General features: G+C 38.6%; 1 protein-coding gene across 1 annotated transcript in view; it reads left to right on the forward strand.

Annotated features, from left to right (window-relative positions):
- Positions 1–19,934, forward strand: part of DNAH8 (dynein, axonemal, heavy chain 8) — a 324,670-nt gene that overhangs the window by 98,934 nt on the left and 205,802 nt on the right. The window contains exons 26-35 of the mRNA XM_010848693.1: positions 1,185–1,381; positions 1,922–2,048; positions 2,843–3,078; positions 5,138–5,242; positions 11,198–11,311; positions 12,619–12,681; positions 13,304–13,404; positions 14,403–14,540; positions 14,695–14,935; positions 19,188–19,387. Coding sequence (XP_010846995.1) covers positions 1,185–1,381; positions 1,922–2,048; positions 2,843–3,078; positions 5,138–5,242; positions 11,198–11,311; positions 12,619–12,681; positions 13,304–13,404; positions 14,403–14,540; positions 14,695–14,935; positions 19,188–19,387 — 1,522 coding nt within the window. The remainder of the gene's footprint in view (positions 1–1,184; positions 1,382–1,921; positions 2,049–2,842; positions 3,079–5,137; positions 5,243–11,197; positions 11,312–12,618; positions 12,682–13,303; positions 13,405–14,402; positions 14,541–14,694; positions 14,936–19,187; positions 19,388–19,934) is intronic.

The following is a 19,934-nucleotide window of genomic DNA, read 5'->3' on the forward strand; positions in this document are numbered from 1 at the left end:
CTCCTCCATCCATGGGATTTTCCAGGCAAGAGTACTGGAGTGGGGTGCCATTGCCTTCTCCGTTTAATTGTTAACAACTGCTTTAACAAAAGTAGGGAACTGTCCGGGCCAAACAAAAGTATCCGTATGATCTGTACCTGATGAAGAATACTTGAGAATACTGACTTTTAATAAGAGATGTTTATTGTGGTGTTTAATACTGGTTGTGTAGGTTCTATATACTAGATGCTGAGCTGAAGACAAGCATATGTTGCACTGGCAGCAGATTCTTTACTGCTGAGTCACAAGGGAAGCCCCAATAAATGTCCTGCCTCTCCTTTAACCACAAGGCTGTTCTATGGGATAGCAATTTCAACTCTTTTGATTTTTCCTTGGAGGACGTTTTGTTTTGGGGGAGGTTGTTAATCAGTGTCTTTCAACTGGTTTTCAGTTCTTTCCTCTGAATAGCAATTTCCTCACTTTAATGAAGGCATCTCAGATAGATCAATGGTAAAGAATCCACCTGCCAATGCAGGAGATGCAGAAGTGGGTTTGACCCCTGGGTCAGGAAGATCCCCTGGAGAAGAAAATGGAAACCCACCCTAGTATTCTTGCCTGGGAAGTCCCATGGACAGTGGAACCTGGCAGGCCACGATAGTCAATGGGGTCGCAAAAGAGTCGGACATGATTGAACGACTGACTGCGCCTGCACACATGTACTTTAAAGAAACCTAGACCTCAGAATCGGAGAAGGTAATGGCACCCCATTCCAGTACTCTTGCCTGGAAAATCCCATGGACTGAGGAACCTGGTAGGCTGCAGTCCATGGGGTTGCGAAGAGTCGGACACGACGGAATGACTTGGCTTTCACTTTTCACTTTCATGCGTTGGAGAAGGAAATGGCAACCCACTCCAGTGTTCTTGCCTGGAGAATCCCAGGGACGGGGGAGCCTGGTGGGCTGCCGTCTATGGCGTCGCACAGTCGGCCAGACTGAAGTGACTTAGCAGCAGCAGCAGCAGACCTCAAAATATGACACAACGATTTAATAAGAATAAATGAAACTAGTGAGAGATTAGCTGTTAATTACTTGGAGGGAGATGGGTCTTAAGAATTTAAAGTTTGAAAAGTCTATAGATAATTACAACTGGCAGTATTTAAAGTTGAATGCATGAGTTATCTATAGAATACAACTGTCCGTTCTCAGGATCCTTTGAAGAAATGATTCCCGCACGGAAGCTGAAGAATTTTTACCCGGGAGTGGCAGAACACAAGGATATTTCCAAGCTGGTCCTCCTCCTTTCTTCCTCCGTGAACTCTCTGAGAAAGGCAGTTCATGAAGCCCTGCAGGACTTTCAAAAGTACAAGACACTCTGGACAGAGGACCGAGATGTGAAAGTGAAGGTGTGTTTCCACTGCTGGCAACGCAGTTTGGCTTGTAATTGTTTAACTCTTGTGGGAAGACCAGGAAAACGCCAGTGATAATGATGAGAACTCAAGAACAGAGGCCGAGAACCTGTAAATGCCACGCACCTAACACTTCTTGTCTTGTGTAATTCTGATACTGACAGAGGGGCAATTGATAATAATGAGGCTCAAGCAGATTTTGTTCAATTCACCTGAGTACCAATTATGTGTGAGACATACCCAGAGGCCAGGTATTCAGGGGTGTGTCAAAGTTACAGAGGCTTAGCTGTATATTTGGTTAGAAACTCAAGGAAACTTTAGGACTATGAACAACCAACCAGAAATGTGAACTGTCTTCACGTAGCCTCCTCTTCCAGTACTAACAGTTCATCCCTCTCTCTACTGAGCCCCTGGCCTGATAGAACATACGTGAGGAAAAATATATAAGCAGATGCAATTTTATAATTTCCCTATTAGAAGTGTAAGATTTACATTGTCAAAAAGCCAAAGAAAGTGTTGATTCTTTCCTTGCTACAGGAGTTTTTGGCTAACAATCCCTCTCTGACTGAAATCAGATCTGAAATTCTACACTATGCGACTTTTGAACAGGAGATCGATGAGTTGAAGCCTATTATAGTTGTAGGAGCACTTGAATTGCATACAGGTATTTAAAAAATATTATGTAAAGTATCTGCATTTTCACATGAAATGTGACTTCATTTAGGAGGCAGTTATTAATCTGCAGTAATGTAACTATTAAGTATTTTGGACCACCAATATTGTTCATATATATGTTAAATATAGATATACATTGTGTATATATAGTATTATACCAAAGTGGCTTAATGCAGTTAATACTAAGCTGGCACCCAAACGACTAAAACTATAGGTGGAACTATGTGTTACCGGAGGGAGTGGGTTGTGTACAACAGATAAGAATCAGAACGGCTGGAGTCTCCTGAGAAGTTAGTCCAGTGGGGTTAGAGTATCAGAGGGTGATGAGACAATGTCTGAAATCAAAAGCCCAAGCCAAATATATGGCTAACTATAGTGAGGGAGAGCTCTGCTGGACAGGCCCAGTGCTCCCAGCATTTTAGACTGCTGGTCTCATGCAGGAGTTACCTGGAGGAATTCAGGGAAATGGGTGAGGGCTGCTAATAGGATGGCCAGAAACAGAGCAAGGTTCACATTGGATAATGCTAGAATGAATTTCCAAAATTCTTCTCTATAGACTTCGGTGTTTGTCTTGTGAACAGCTTAACATACTTCACTGGGATAGGAATTAAGTTTTCAAAATCTGGTAACCTTACAGAACATTTAATTCAGACTAGCTACATTTCAAGTGCTCAGTGTGGCTGGTGACAAATGGACAATTATAAATGCTCAGCTTACACATGAAGTGAATTGTTTCAGAATGTCACCTAGTATTTTATTTTGACCTTTTTCTGTCTTCACCAGAGCCAATGAAATTGGCCTTATCAATTGAAGCTAAGGCATGGAAGATGCTACTCTGTCGATATTTGAATGAAGAATACAAAAAGAAGATGTCAGACATGATAGCATTTATCAACGAATACTTGAAAAAGTTATCTAGACCTATTCGTGACTTAGATGATGTCAGATTTGCCATGGAAGCCTTGTCTTGTATCCGTGATAATGAAATTCAAATGGACATGACTTTGGGACCAATTGAAGTAAGAAATGTTTGCATTTTCCTCTCTTGAAATGCTACTTTTTTTTTTTAATAGAGAGACATTAAAAAGTTGATTTATTTATCTATTTTATGGCATCATCTTCCTGTTTTTCCTCTCTGATGTTGATGTTCTTAGAGGGATTTTGATAATTATCAACAGTGAACAGTATACCAAGGAAAATACATTAATAATGCTGTACTGGTCTAGACAGTGTTCTATTTTTTTATGCTGGTACCTATATTTTACAGAAAAGAGTGGTTGTACTCTCTGACTTCAGTCCTGGCATATTAGGCAAGTTCCCCAGATATCTTTGACTTTCTTAGAAATGAGCTGTGTGTCTGTCCTGTGACCAGCAGCATACCATGGTTGGGAATGGTCCATTTAGGCTCAAAAGTAGCTGTTGGGATTTAGATCAACAGGAGATGTTTTTAGGAAAGAGTACTCTTTTAGTTTTCTGTTTAGCCTCTGTAACAACCTCAATGGCTTAAAACAACACACATTTATGATTTTATAGTTCTCGAGGTCAGAAGTGTGGAAATGGGGCTGAAATCAGCATGTCAGCAGGGGCTCCAGGGAAGAACCGTTTCCCTGTGTTGTCCAGCTTCCGGGGGCAGCTTGCGTCCCTTGGTTCCTGGTTCCCTCCCAGCCGTGGCATCGCTCTTACCCCCTGCTTCTGTCCTCACACTCTGTCTCTAAATCTCCTGCCTCCTCCTTTCCCTTAAAGGAACCTTTGTGATTACATTGGGCCCACATGGTTAATCCAGGAAAATCTACCCCTCTCAGATTCTTTATTTTTAATCACATCTGCAAAGTCTCATTTGCTGTGTAAGGTGACATATATTCCCAGGTGCTGGAGATTAGGGTGTGGCTAACAATAGGGAGGCTGTTATTCTAGCACAAGTACTTATGACTAATACTTAGAATTTCTGGCTCATGGTGATAATAAAGATAAGATCCAGTTCATTTTATAACTTTTTTAGATTCTCTGTGGACAGGGCACTCACCTATTGCCTGAAAACCTGGGGAATTCGTACCTCCTTTTGGTACCCGGTGTTCATAACTGAGCCTTGCTTTCATGAACCTATTTAGAGTTTGTGCTCTTTGGTAGCTAATGAAATTCATACCTTTACTACTTCTTTAAATCTTAGTATTCAGATATTTTGAATGCTGACCACTCGCTTCTCAAGATTTAACAAGTTATCATACCATTTTTTCCTGACTGCCAAAGCTCAGTTTTTCAGCATAAATTCCTTTGGTAAAGCCGATTGCCAGCTCATCACTCCAGAAATTAGGCAAAATTGGTATATAACATTATACAGATTTCAGTTGTGCAGGATTATAACTCAATATTTATATGCAGCGTAAAGCCATCACCACCTTTAAATCTCATTACCAGCTATCACCATACAGTTAACCCCCTTCACCCATTTCTCTGTCCTCTATCCCCCTTCTTCTCTGGTTACCACCAATATGTTCTCTGTACCTATGAATTTGTTTTGATTTTGTCTTATTTGTTCATTAGTGTCTGCTCTTCAGAATATCATTTCATTCCATTCCTTATATAGCCAGCCCCTACTTTAATAGAATATGAGAAGACATTTTGCATGGTGTTGGCACAAGATCAGGAAGAGAGGTTTTTCCTTGGAGGATATCTCAAAGGGATTGGTCTCCTCTCCACCAGAATCACCTTGGTGCTTATTAAGTTCAGATTTCAGGGCCTGAGGTCTAGAGTCAATATCCGATGTCAGTGATAATCTAAAGGAGCTTTTTATACACATTTAATTTGGGGAACCATCCTTTTAAGACATAGTGGGGATTTCCCTGGTGGTCTGTTGGCTACGGTGCTGTGCTGGGGGATCCCTGGTCAGGGAACTAGATCCCACACACTGCAATTGAGAGTTCATGCTGCAACTAAAGATCCCACATTCTGCAAGACCTAGCACAGCCAAATAAATAAGTAATTTTAATAAAAGACATAGGAATGTGTTTGTAGAAGGCCTGTAAGCCATTTGTCAATTGTATTCCTTGTGATGTGTCTGAATCTGCCCCCACTGCACAGGAAGCCTATGCTATTTTAAACCGATTTGAAGTTGAAGTCACCAAAGAAGAATCAGAAGCAGTAGACACCTTGAGATATTCTTTCAACAAATTGCAGAGTAAAGCGGTGAGTACAAATTTAATTCTTCTTTTATTAAGTGACTATATCCAGAAAAATATACATTTAAAAAGCTCAATATATATTACCTTCATAGCTTTATTGGCTTATAATCCACATCCTATAACATTTACCATTTCAAAGTATACACTTCTGTGATTGTTACTATATGCAGAGTTGCACAACCATTATTATTTAATTTTAGAACATTTTCATCATCCCCAAAGAAACCCCATACCCATTAGTAATCACTCCTCATTCTCTTCCTCACCACAGCCCCTGGCAATCACTAATATACTTTTTATCTCTTTGAATTTGCCTTTTCTGGATGCTTAAGCATAGATAGAATCATATAATATCTAGTCTTTTGTGACTGGCTTCTTTTACTTAGAATAATATTGTCAAGATTTATCCATATTGTGTCACATACCAGCACCTCATTCTCCTAATGGCTAATCATTCTTAGCATCTTTTTACATGTACTCATTAGCCATTTGTATATCTTCTTTGAAGAAAGGTTGAATTTAAATCTGTTATTTTTTTTTTAATTGGGTTATTTGTCTCTTTGAGTTGTAAGAGTTCTTTATATATTCTGGATGTAAGTCCTTTAATCAAAAGATTTGCAAGTATTTTCTCTCATTCTGTGGGTTTTTTCACTTTCTTGGTGTCTTTTGAAGTATAAAATTTTTAATTTTGATGAAGTCCAGTTTGTCTAATTTCTCTTTTGTTTCTTGTTTTTTGGTATTGTATGTTGGAAACCATGACTAATCCAGGGTCATGAAGAGTCACTACTATGTTTTCTTATGAGAGTTTTATAATTTTACCCTTACATTTAGGTCTTTGTCACATTTTGAGTGAATCTTTGTGTATGGTGTGAGTTAGGGGTCCAATATCATGTAAACGTGTGTGGATATCCTGTTGTCTCAGGACCATTTGTTGTAAAGACTGTGCTTTCACCAATGAATTGTCTTGTTACCCTGGATAAAAACAGTTAACTGTAAGGATTCATTTCTGTACTCTCAACTTTAATTTGTTGATCCATATGCCTGCCCCTATGCCAGTCTTGATTACAGTAGCTTTGTACTAAGGTAAAAAAAAATGAAGCAAAATACACATAACCTAAAGTTTACCATCTTAATCATTTTTACATGTAGAGTTCAGTAGTGTTACATGTATTCACATTGCTATGCAGCCAATCTCCAGAACTTTTTCGCATTGCAAAATGGAAACTACCCATTAAACAACAGCTCCCCATTTCTCTCATGTAAGTGAAATCATACAATATTTATCTTTTTTGTTACTGACCTATTTCAGTTAGCATAATGTCATCAAGACTCATCTGTATTGTAGCATATGTCAGAATTTCCTTCCTTTTCAGTGTTGAATCATATTCCATCATGTGCATATTCCGCATTTTGTTTATTCACTCATCCATCAGTGGGCTTTGTGTTCCTCCCACCTTTTGGCTGTTGTGAATATATGGACATGGATGTACAGATATCTCTTTGAGACCCTGCTTTCAGTTCTTTTGAATATTTACCCAGGAGTAGAATTGCTGAACCACACAGCAACTCTATTTTTAATTTTTCAGAACTGCCTGCCATATTGTTTTCCATGGCAGCTGCACTATTTTATGTTCCCACCAACAGTTCATAAGGGTTCCAATTTCCAACATCCTCACTTGTTATTTTTTGTGTTCTTGATAGTAGGTGAGGTGGTCTCTCATTGTGGTTTTGATTTGCATTTCCCTAATGAAAAGTGACGTTGAGCATCTTTTCATGTGCTTGTTGGCCATTTGTGTATCTTCTTTGGAGAAATGTCTTTTCAAGTTCCTTGCCTGGTTTTAAGTTGGATTGTTTGTTTTTGTTATTGCTGTTGAATGGTAGAAGTTCTTTGTATATTCTGGATATTAACTTCTTGCTGCTGCTGCTGCTAAGTCGCTTCAGTTGTGTCCGACTCTGTGCGACCCCATAGACGGCAGCCCACCAGGCTTCCCTGTCCCTGGGATTCTCCAGGCAAGAACACTGGAGTGGGTTGCCATTTCCTTCTCCAATGCATGAAAGTGAAAAGTGAAAGTGAAGTTGCTCAGTCGTGTCCGACTCTTCGCAACCCCATGGACTGCAGCCTACCAGGCTCCTCCATCCATGGGATTTTCTAGGCAAAAGTACTGGAGTGGGGTGCCATTCAAAACCTAGCCAGGCCTAATTCCATGGCCTTAGCCCTTGCCCTCAGCAACAGTTCACACCCTGAAGGGTGGCTTCTCTCTGGATCCTAACAAATCTACCTCTTATCGCTTTGTCTCTCAATGAATTTTTGCAATGAGACATCAGAGCCTGAATTTCTTTAGTTTTGACTGGGCTTGAGTCCCAGGAGAGAGCTGGAGGAAAAAGCAGTGGGAAAAACATGCCAAAGAATCCCCTTCATAGCCCGCCGGAAAATTTGCTAAATATCTGACCAGTTCTCACAGTTTCATTGGTCTGATCCTTGGCACAGAGAAGAGAAAGGACAGAAGAACCCCCACCGGCTTGTGTGACAGCTACTGGGGCTCAGCACATAGCGCCTTTGGGACATGCTGAGGAGTAGCCTCTCCAGAGTCCCTCAGTTGTGCCCCATGCCGCTCGCCTGTTAGCGGGAGGTTCGAGGAAACAAGAGGTTGTAAAGGTCCCTCCAGCCATAGGAGCGAGGACCTCTTACCTTAACCGGAGGTTTTCTGGAATCTGAGACTGGGCCGCGTGAGCTTTCTGCTGAGTTCATTTTTCGCTGTCCTGGTTTCCAGCACGATGGACCTTCCCCCGCGCTGGGTTTCTTCGCCTTCCGCTTCTAGCGCGGGAGCTTCCCTGAGTTGGGCTCCTGCTGTGCTTGGCCTCTTCTGCGCAGAGGTTGTTTCAGCCAGGTTTAATCCGAGTCTGCTGTGGCACCATAGATGTCACACGAGTGTATGTTCTCTGGTTCTTTGTCTCGTCACAACAAAGATTTGGAGCAACGGACATTAAAGCCCTCGGCGCGTCACAGCTCTCAGGTCTTGGACAAACCATGCTACAGCTCTTAGGCAAATCAGTGTTACAGCTCTATTTTATTTAGAAGATAGCAGGAGAGTGAGAGAGGGAGAGAGAAAGAGAGAGCGCTCGCATGTGGGAGAGAAAGAGTCCATTACAGGAAAGAGTCCTGTAACGGGGTGCCATTACAGGTATATAATTGGCAAGTATTTTCTCCCATTCTGTAGATTGTCTTTTCACTCTGTTCATTATATCTTTATAATTCTTTTTATATATATCACTCTATATATTTATTTATATATTATATTATATATATATTTATTTTGGAGAAGGCAGTGGCAACCCCCTCCAGTGTTCTTGCCTGGAGAATCCCAGGGACAGGGGAGCCTGGTGGGCTGCCGTCTATGGGGTCACACAGAGCTGGACACGACTGAAGTGACTTAGCAGCAGCAGCAGCATAGATATTTATATTGTAAATATATATTTATATCACTTTGTAAAGTAAGTAGTGATATCCCTCCTTTCTTTTCTAATTTTAGTAATTTGAGTCCTTTCTCTTTTATTTTTGTTTATACTAGGTAAAACCTTGTCACTTTCATTGCTGTTTTCAAAAAAGAAACTTTTAGTTTATTTTCTCTATTGTTTTCTTATTCTCTTATTCTTATTCTCATTTATCTGTGCTCTTTTAAAATTGTTTTCTTCCTTCTGCTTTCTTTGGGTTTAGTTTCTTCTTCTTTGTCTAGTTTGTTAAGGTGGATGGTTAGGTTACTGATTTGAAGTTTTTTTTCTTTTTTCTTTTAATGTTGTCATTTATGGTTATAAATTTTTCTCTAAGCATTTTTGAAGTTGGTAAATATTTAGACATTATACCTATGGCTGATTCATGTTGAGATTTGACAGAAAACAGCAAAATTCTGTAAAGCAGTTATCCTTCAATAAAAAATAAATTTAAAAAAAGTGAATGGAAAAGGGATGGTGGGATGAATTGGGAGATTAGGATTGACATATATACACTTCCATGTGTAAAACAGACAGCTAGTGGGACCCTGCTGTACAGCACAGGGAGCTCAGCTCAGCGCTCTGTAATGACTGAGAGGAGCGGGATGGGAGGGGAGCAAGGGAGGCTCAGGAGGGAGGGGACATACGTATGCATATGGTTGATTCACTTTGTTGTAAGAAGAAACTAACAATTTAAAAAATAAGTGAACTCCAAGGGAGGATCCAGATTCTTTAATTATACTAAAATTTCTATTGACTACTAATTAATTAATGTTGGATTAAAGTTTCCTATTTATGGAGAGATTTGTCACTGAGATTGAAGCAAGACACAGCAGCAAGGACACAGAGCTGAAATTGGGGTCATGACTTGTGATTCTGGCTCTGCCATCAGCCAGTTGGGTGATCTGGTGCAAGTTAATAACCTTTGTTTCTTAATTTCTTCATGAGGTCCTTTAGGAATATTTTAGAAGCTTTAAAAAATGCAGTTTAATGAGGCTTGAGAAGATGTGTATAAAATTTTTTAATAATTTTTATTTTGGGGCTTCATGTTCAGTATTGACTAACTGCTTATTTTAAAAAGTACTTGCTGGTTAGTCTAGACAGTGAGTCCTAGGAAGGATATGGGGAGCCCTCAGTTGAGATCTAGTAAAGCCCTATTTTCTATTATTGTTCAGTTTAAAAGATTCACTTGGGTTTTTCTCTCATCTCTCTGTTAGTGTTATACCTACTGACCCATTCTTTACTACAGTCACCATTAAGCTTAAAGCAGTATATGTTCCAACCCTGAAAGATGCTACTGTTGAGAGCAGTTAAGAGCAAGAGCCCAGGAATCACATTGCCAAGTTTTGAATCTTGACCTTGTCACATACCTTGAGGAACTTAGTCTCTCTGTGTGTCGGTTTTTTCGCTTGTAAAATGGATACAATAGTAGTATATACCACGCAGGGTGGTTGTGAGGATTGAATGAGTTAACATATGTAAAGAACCTGGCAGATAGAAAGCAAGAATTAGGTGTTAGGTATAATGATTGTCTTTTTATACAATTCATGAGGTTCTCATAGCTAGTGTACTGGAATGGTTTGCCATTCCCTCCTCCAGTGGAATTGATGCTTTTGAACTGTATTGCTGGAGAAGACTCTTGAGAGTCCCATGGAAAGAAAGGAACTCAAACTAGTCAATCTTAAAGGAAATCAACCCAGAATACTCTTTGGAAGGACTGATGCTGAAGCTGAAGCTCCAAAACTTTGACCACCTGATGTGAACAGCTGACTCATTGGAAGAGACCCTGATGTTGGGAAAGATTGAAGGCAGAATAAGAGGGTGACAGAGGATGAGATGGTTGAATGGCATCACTGATTCAATGGACATGAACTTGGGCAAGCTCTGGGAGATGGAGAGGGACAGGGAAGCCTGGTGTGCTGCAGTACATGGAATTGTGAAGAATTGCACTCGACTTGGTGACTGAACAACAACAATAGCAATGATTGCAGATTTAAGCAGAAGCTTTGAAAATCGTTGTGGAAGACATTTGCTATTCTTTTTCCCTAGAGTAATATCATTTTCTTACTGGGAACTGCTCTAATTATTGCAACCACATGAACCTACTAGAGATTTCTAATCCCAGACCGTGGCCTGGTCCCGGAGACAACATGTGACCTAGACTAGGCCCATAGTTGTAATTGTTTCCTTGGCCATATTAACTGCCTGAACTGGGCAGCCAGAAAATATTTTCCTAACTGCAGTTAAATAGCTTTGCCTCTTGGGTCATGAGCTAGAATGATTTGAGACTCATTGGTGCATTTGGATTGTTTATTTCTGAGTTGTTTTTTTTTTTAACAAATTAACATTTCAGACACATCCTCATTCATAGTATCTCTGTGAGATTAACAAACTTGCTGGAGTAGAATCTGTATTTTTCATTTAAATACATTGCTTTCATCCTCACATTGAGCCTTTTTTTTTATTCTAGGTTTCTGTACAAGATGAACTAGTACAAGTACAGCCAAAGTTTAAAAGTAATCTACTTGAGTCTGTGGAAGTTTTTCGTGAGGATGTGATGAACTTTGCAGAAGCGTACGAGATGGTAATTAAGTGTTTCACGCTCTGTGTTAAGATACTTGGCACAGTGTTCATATGAGATGAAAGTGCTGAACCCTGAGAAGTATACTGTGATTTGTACGTAGTGTGCAAGAGTCTATCTTCGCATAGTTGTAGCTGTCAAAAAGAGGGGATAACTGTTCCTTTAAGCATGTTTTATATAAGAGAGAAGAGAAACAGTTTAACTGCTAAAAGGAGCAACAATTTTGGAAATCATGAAAGGAACACAGAATCTGCTTTTGTCCTTTCTTAGGGCCAAAATATTCATAATTTAAAATGTAGTACAATTGTTGGAAGGCTGTTAGAAACTATAAATGTCCAAATGTCAGGGTATCATGCAACTGATTTTTTCCCAGCTCTAACTCTTAGAGAACCAGAAGGGTCACTGAACATAAATAATAAATGTCATCCTTGGTTATTCCCACAGACTATTCAACATGGTATATGACTGATAATGGTTGACCTTTATGAAGTTAAAACTCAGAAGTTGGATATAGTCCCTAACATATTCTACTTTCTTTTAGTAATCACAGTAGATATAAAATCATAAGATAATTTAAGACCTTGGTGCTACTTCTATAACACTTTTTCTTTAATGTGTACTGAACATCACTTTTAGGTTTGACTAGTTGATATTTTATTTTTCTATTATTCTGTTATACTGGAAATATGGCATATTATTTAGCATATCCATAGTATTTATGATTGTACAGACCATTTGGGGTCTTTTTTGCAACTGTTTTCTGGCTCATGGCCACCAAAGACTGCCTTCTGCTACTTCCAAGTATTCAGCCTATGTGTGTCTGTTTCTATATTGGGCTAGACTATTAGTGAGAGGAAGTTATTCTCAGAACTATGTAACTATGTATCATTTATTCTAATGCACAACCACAGCACCATCATTTATGATTGTAAATGAAATGAAACAGAGTTCTTGTATTGCAAATGTCATATAAGATGTAATTTAATCACATATTTTGTTAGCTATGTCAAGGTCCTTGAAAAATGAATGGAAGTTAGAGTGATGCAAATGTACTAAAATTGATTGTGATCATAGTCTGTGAATATAATAAAAACTGTTGAAGGGTACATTTTAAATGAGTGGATTGTATAATATGTGAATAATATCTCAATGAAACTGTTACAGAAAATAAATGAGAGCTTCATGTACAGGACAGAGTTAGATCATGTAAATCATGTTTATTTGTTTAAAAGGAAATAATAGATAAACCTAATAAATTGATAAATACATGTGATTAAGAATTAAAATGCTGATTATATTATTCATTACAGGAAGGACCCATGGTTCCAAATATACCACCCCAAGAAGCTAGCAACAGGCTACAGATCTTTCAGGTAAAATTACATTTTTGTGGTTACATTGACATTCCCTGCATGTTTAAGCATGAACATGAACTCTGAACATGAAATGAACATGAACATGAAAATGAACTCGTTTACAATCATTTCATTTACAATTTATACTTAGGTGGCTTCCATGGTCATCTCACCAGGGAAATACAGAGCTGCTGTCCAAAAATCAGTGTTTTCTTCTTTACTAGGAATACCCAAGACTGAGTGGATTATACTACTTCTTTACTCATTTGAACCCTGTAGAAAAGATGACGGTGTAAAATAGTAGAAAAGTCTGAATTATAGAATTTTACAAATGTAGTTTCATTACTTTCAGATATATTTATAGGAGCTTGAAATGCATGTCTGGGGACCACTTAATTTCTTAAGGAAATAATTTTATATAAAAAGATTACTTTCAGAATGCTTGAAAGTTAATTTTCCTGAGTACTTAACTTTTCCTCTGATAGTTTGGTATCAGCATAAATTTGCTTCACAAATTTATCTTGTTTCATAGATACTATTTAATAAACTTCAATATAGCTTTTATCCTCATTATAATAAATTCTACTTTAGTGGGTTCTGAATTAATTACATCTTACTATAATTTAAAAACCTTTTGTAGGCCAATTTTGATGATCTATGGAGGAAATTCGTTACATATTCATCTGGAGAACAACTTTTTGGGTTGCCTGTGACTGACTATGAGGTTTTACACAAAACTAGGTAAGTTTAGAAATTGAACAAGTTTATTATAAATAATTAACTCTCCATTAGGTGAACATGTTGTCATTAAATCCTTCATTGTACAGAGAAGGGTCTGGCTTGGAAAATTCCTAAATAGTCCCCTCATTCCTAGCTATTCCTATTCCATTGAATACACAGTCTCCATATAAAAAATGTGGCCTTTTGGCTAACATCAATTGTGGTTTTCCCTGATAGCTCAGTTGGTAAAGACCCTGCCTCCAATGCAGGAGACCCTGGTCTGATTCCCAGGTCGGGAAGATCTCCTGGAGAAGGGGTAGGCTTTGCACTTCCTCTGTGGCTCAGCTGGTAAAGAATCTGCCTGCGCCTGCAGTGTGGGAGTCCTGGGTTCAATCCCTGGGGTGGGAAGATCCCCTGGAGTGGAACCCACTCCAGTATTCTTGCCTGGGAAATCCCATGGACGGAGGAGCCTGGTGGGCTACAGTCCATGGGGGTCTCAGAGAGTCTGGTGTGACTGAGCGCGAGTGCCACACAATGAAGTTTTCCTGTACTTGCCCCAGAATCCCTCCTTTCTTCTTGTTTTGGATATAACTGCATCTGGGCACATGAGAGAAAGCTTTTGGTAGGAATGTGATGTTTAAAAGGCAGACTTAAAGGCAGACATGATCATGGAAATGCAGCTTGCATTTGAAAGTAAACAGATCAAATAAAACATTAGCCTTAACTTTGCTCTCGTTAGCAAGTTTTGGTCACATTGTTTGCAGTGATTGGTAAGTTTGTAATAATTAAACACACTGGTAATGGCACGTAATATTGTAATTTGGAATATTTGAGAGCTATAAACCTTGACCTAATTGATGGAGCTTTGTTTGGAAACTGACGGGGTTGTATGCATGTTGGTATAAGACATTATACACATAATGTATGAAATATTTGACTAGATGAATTCTGCCTATCCAATAATGGAATTTATGTTTACAATATATGTTACATAATGACTTAATTATTTGGTTTCCCAGAAAGGAACTCAACTTGCTGCAGAAGCTGTATGGACTGTATGATACTGTGATGGGCAATATTAGTGGTTATTATGAGATACTTTGGGGAGATGTAGATATTGAAAAAATTAATGCAGAACTTCTGGAGTTTCAAAACAGGTGAGTTTCAATCGCATTAAACTTACCAATTTATAGTGCCTATTTTAGGATCCTATAGGAATTTCACAAATGATTTTATCTTCTGATATATTGCTATATATTCATAACACCTTCTTCAAAGAAATGTGTAGATGAAATAATTTTTTTCTTAAAGATGTCGTAAACTGCCAAAAGGACTTAAAGATTGGCAAGCTTTTTTGGATCTGAAAAAAAGAATTGATGATTTCAGTGAGTCATGTCCTCTACTAGAAATGATGACCAATAAGGCAATGAAACAGAGGCACTGGGATCGGATCTCTGAGTTGACCGGAACCCCATTTGATGTGGAGTCAGATTCTTTTTGTCTCAGAAATATTATGGAAGCACCACTCCTTAAAAATAAGGATGATATCGAGGTACCTAGGATTTAAGGTCTTACGAATGATCTGTTAAAGAATGTCTCCTTTTTCTTTTCTGAAAATTGTACAAATAAACGTTTTATTCATGGGTGTACTGATTTCCCTATATAATGTACCCTCAAAATTTCAAATGATCCTGAACATTCCTTGGTTTTGCAAAATCATGCTGTAACTCAAGGAGATAATGTAATTATTTGAATTATTTAGTTTTGGAGCTCCTTAATCTGTCCTCCTTGTCCCTTAACTATACCCTTTTAAAAAATTCTGTTTATTTCTATATTGTGTTCTTGGTGGATTCCTCAGAATATTTTCCAACCTTCTAATTCTATACTGTTTACTATTAGTCTACTAAATACTTTAAATTATTATATATTTCCTTCAGGATTTTTAATCGGTTCATTTCCATTTTTATGCTTAGTGTTATTTACATTTCCATCAACAATGTGCAAGGATTCCTTTTTTTTTTACATCCTCACTGACACTCTTTCTTGTCTTTGTGATGATAACTATTCCAGCAGGTGTGAGGTGATACTTCATTGTGATTTTGACTTGAATTTCTCTGATGATACGTGATGTGGAGCACCTTTACATGTACCTGTTGGCTCTTTGTATGTCTTTTTCAGAAAAATAGCTATTTAGAACCTCTGTCCATTATTTAATCAGGTTGGTGGTTTTCGCTGCTGAGTTGTATGAATCTGCTATATATATATTGAATATTAACCCCTTATCAGAGCTATTATTTGTGAATATTTTCTCTTGTTTAGAAAGTTACCTTTTCATTTTGTTGGTTGTTTCCTTTGCTATAAGAAGCTTTTTAGTTTGATGCTATCCCACATGTTTATTTTTACTTTTGTTACCTTGGCTTTGGTGTCAAGTCCAAAAAAATCATTGCCAAGACTGATTTCAAGGAACTTAACCACCTCTGTTGTCTTACAGGAGTTTTATGGTTTTGGGTCTTTAGTCCATTTTAAGTTGATTTTTTGTGTGGTGTCAGATAGTGGTCTAGTTTCGTCCTTTTACATGTGGTTATCCTATTTTCCCAGCACCATTTATTGAAGAGACTGTCCTTTCCCCATTGTATATTCCTGGCTCTTTTCTCATAAATTAATTAAACATATATGTACGTTTATTCTGTTCCATTGTCTCTGTTTTTATGCCAATACCATACTTTTTTGATTACCGTAGCTTTGATATAGTTTGAAAGCAGGAAGCATTATGCCTCCAGCTTTGTTCCTTTTTCTCAAGATTGCTTCGGCTAAATGGAGTCTTATGTGGTTTCATAAAATTTTTAGGATTTTTTGTTCTGTTTCTTTTATTTATTTATTTGACTGTGCCCGGTCTTAGTTGCGGCACGTGAGATCTTTGTTGCAGCATGCAGGACCTTTCTTTGAGGAGGGCAGGTTAGCTGCCCCAAGACATGTGGGATCTGAGTTCCTCTACCAGGAATCGAACCCTGCCTTGGAAGGCAGATTCTTTTTTTTTTTCTTTTTTTTCTCTTTTTTTTTTTCTTTATTGTTTTTCTATTTTCTTTTTTTTCTTTGGAAGGCAGATTCTTAACCATGGACCACCAGGGAAGTCCCCTTGTTCTATTTCTTGAAAAATGTCATTGAAATTTTTATAGGGATTGCTTTGAAACTGTAGATTGCTTTAGGTAGTGTAGACATTTTAATGATACTAATTCTTCCAATCTATGCTCGTGGATTATCTTCGCATTTACTTGTGTCCATTTTAAGTTGCTAGCTACTAAAGTTGGAATGCGGTCTAAAACTCTACATTTTTACTCCCCCCCTACATTTTGTTTTTGGTGTCATAGTTTACATCTTTTTTATCTTGTGTATCCACTGACAAATTATTATAGTTACCATTATTTTTACTAATTTTGTCTTTTAACCTTCATACTAGACTTATAAGTGATTAACCCAACACCTTTTATAACATTAGACTATTCTGAACTTTACTATTTATTTCCCTTTACCAGTGAGATTTATACTTTCATATAGTCTTCTGTAGGCAATGGCATCCCACTCCAGTACTCTTGCCTGGAAAATCCCATGGATGGAGGAGCCTGGTAGGCTGCAGTCCATGGGGTCGCTAAGAGTCGGGAACGACTGAGCGACTTCACTTTCATGCACTGGAGAAGGAAATGACAACCCACTCCAGTGTTCTTGCCTGGAGGATCCCAGGGACGGGGAAGCCTGGTGGGCTGCCATCTATGGGGTCACACAGAGTCGGACACGACTGAAGCGACTTAGCAGCAGCAGCATAGTCTTCTGTTACTAACTAGCTCGGTTTCATTTTAGCTTAAAGAAGTCCATTTAACTTTTTTTTGTAAGACTTATCTAGTGATGATGAACTCCTTTAAGCTTTTACTTGTCTGAAAAACTGTTTATCACTCTTTCAATTCAAAAGGACAGCTTCACCGTGTACTGTATTCTTGGTGGCAGGTTTTGTTTTTTTTTTCTTTCAACACTTTGGATATATTGTGTCACTCCCTTTTGTCCTGCAAAGTTTCTGCTGAAAAATCTGCTGGTAATCTCATGGGGGTTCCCTTGTACATAACAAGCTGTTTTTTTCTTGCTGTTTTTAAGTTCTCTCCTTGTCTTTAACTCTTGACCCTTTATTTATGTGTTTTGTTGTGAATCTCTTTGGGTATATTTGTGTATTAAGCAAATAGGCCCCTTTTTTCACAGAAAGCTTTTTAGTGATCTGCCTCTGTGCTGGGCACTGGGTTGGGTGAGTACAAGCAAGCTATTCAAGAGCTATTTTTCAGTTCATTATGGGCTTGTGGGTCTCATGAACATAAGCCCTGAATTTGGGAGGGGTTGCTTCTTTTTAACAATATATGTATGCCAAAAGTTTTGTTTTTGAAGCATTCTTGTCCTATAAATGCTATTCAAATACTATTGAAGGAAACAATCAAGGAATTAAAAAAAAAAACAAACTTTGATGATCACTTCATTCTTACAGTAGGTTTTTACACTGAAGAGTGTAGCTATTCATAGGCTGTGCTTTTGAAAACTTCATTTCGCAGGAATTCTAGGATTCAGTTATTAGTTATTTTCCCCCTAAACAGAGTCTCAGTGTTGTCTATGCCAGTACATTCTGTTTGCTTTGCTCCATGTACCCTGCTAGTAGCCTAGCTGGCTGCTTACTATTACTTCATTCACTGCCTTGAAAGGAAGCCTTTTCCCTTCCTATAAAACGTCCTCTCCCTCCCCCTGTTGGAATCCTACTTATTCTCAGATGTTCCCTCCTCCATGAAGCCTTTCCTCCTGACAGTAGGCAAAAGTCATTTCTCTCTTCTTAGAACTCACAACAGTCAACACCACTCTTATTACACTTACTACACAGTGTGTGTTAGTCACTCAGTCGTGTTGACTCTTTACGATGCCATGGATTGTAGCCCACCAGGCTCCTCTGTCCATGGAATTGTCCAGGCAAGAATACTGGAGTGGCTGGCCATTTCCTTCTCCAGGGGAGCTTCCCAACCCAGGGATCGAAACCAGGTCTCCCGCATTGCAGGAGATGCTTTACCGTGTGAGCTACTAGGGAAGCTCTACCACACACTAATTTGTGGAAATTCCTTGCACCTTCATATCCTTTCCCATCTCTGAGATTCTGTGATTCCAAGTAGGAAAATCAACTGGGGTATGTTCGGAAAATACCTTCATTTTATTTACCTTTGTGAGACTTTCATATCAAAATTTCTCAGGAAAACAGGAAAATCCATAAAAATTAGAATTAACTTTTAATCAAGTGAGATATTCATATTAGGGTCAGAAGAGGTGGGACTATAGCAATGTTTATATATTACTTTAAAGAGTTCAAAAGAATCTCACATTCTCATTTGCTTCTTATAACAAGCCACTGAGCGCAGCTGTGATTATGTCCATGTTGGCTGAAAAACAACAGTTAAAAATATAAACAAGAAACATGATTTAAGTTCCGTATCTCATGTATCTCGGTTGTGTCCACCTCTTTGCAATCCCAGGGTCTGAAGCCCCTCAGGCTACTCTGTCCATGGAATTTTCCTAGAATACTGAAGTGGGCCGCCATTTCCTTCTGCAGGGGATCTTCTCAACCCAGGGATTGAACCTATGGCTCCTGAATTGACAGGCAGGTTCTTTACCACTGCGCAACCTGGGAACCCGAATGATTTTCTAGGGCCAAACTAAAAAATTATGTGATTTTAATGCACTGAATTTGTAATTGAAAATGTCATGACATATTCTTTGATTTCCCTCTGAAGGATATTTGCATATCTGCCATTAAGGAGAAGGATATTGAAGCCAAGCTGACTCAGGTGATTGAGAACTGGACCAATCAGAACCTGAGTTTTGCAGCCTTTAAGGGAAAGGGAGAACTCCTGCTCAAAGGAACTGAATCGGGAGAGATTATCACCTTGATGGAGGATAGTTTAATGGTTTTGGGTTCCTTACTAAGCAACAGGTAATTTTATAATTTGCAAGGGAAGGTTTTGATTTGCCGTTTAGAGTTATATAATTTTAGATAAAACTCCAGTTTCGTAGCTGTGGCACAACACGAGATTCTGACCTAAAGTGTTGACTCTTGTCAGTCCTTACATGAACTACCTATTTTCCCTAATAATCATGGCCTCAATTTTTTTTTATGGTACTCATCTCCCCATCATAATTATTCTCCCCCAAATTGGCAGCTCATCTTCTGAATATCTTGACTCCCTACCAAGATGACATCTTCATTTTATCTTCTTTCTCTCTCATTCTTTCATTTTTTTGTCATTGTCCTCCTTGGCTGAACCTGCTCAAGTGTTCACCCAATAGCCCAAGAAGAGTAGGCTGGCAAACATGAAGGAATATGGAGAAGGCGATGGCACTCCACTCCAGTACTCTTGCCTGGAGAATCCCATGGACGGAGGAGCCTTGTAGGCTGCAGTCCATGGGGTCTCGAAGAGTTGGACACGACTGAGCGACTTGACTTTCACTTTTCACTTTCCTGCATTGGAGAAGGAAATGGC

This window comes from Bison bison, unplaced genomic scaffold, assembly GCF_000754665.1.
Source record: "Bison bison bison isolate TAMUID 2011002044 unplaced genomic scaffold, Bison_UMD1.0 scf7180017864270, whole genome shotgun sequence".
Classification (NCBI taxonomy): domain Eukaryota; kingdom Metazoa; phylum Chordata; class Mammalia; order Artiodactyla; family Bovidae; genus Bison; species Bison bison.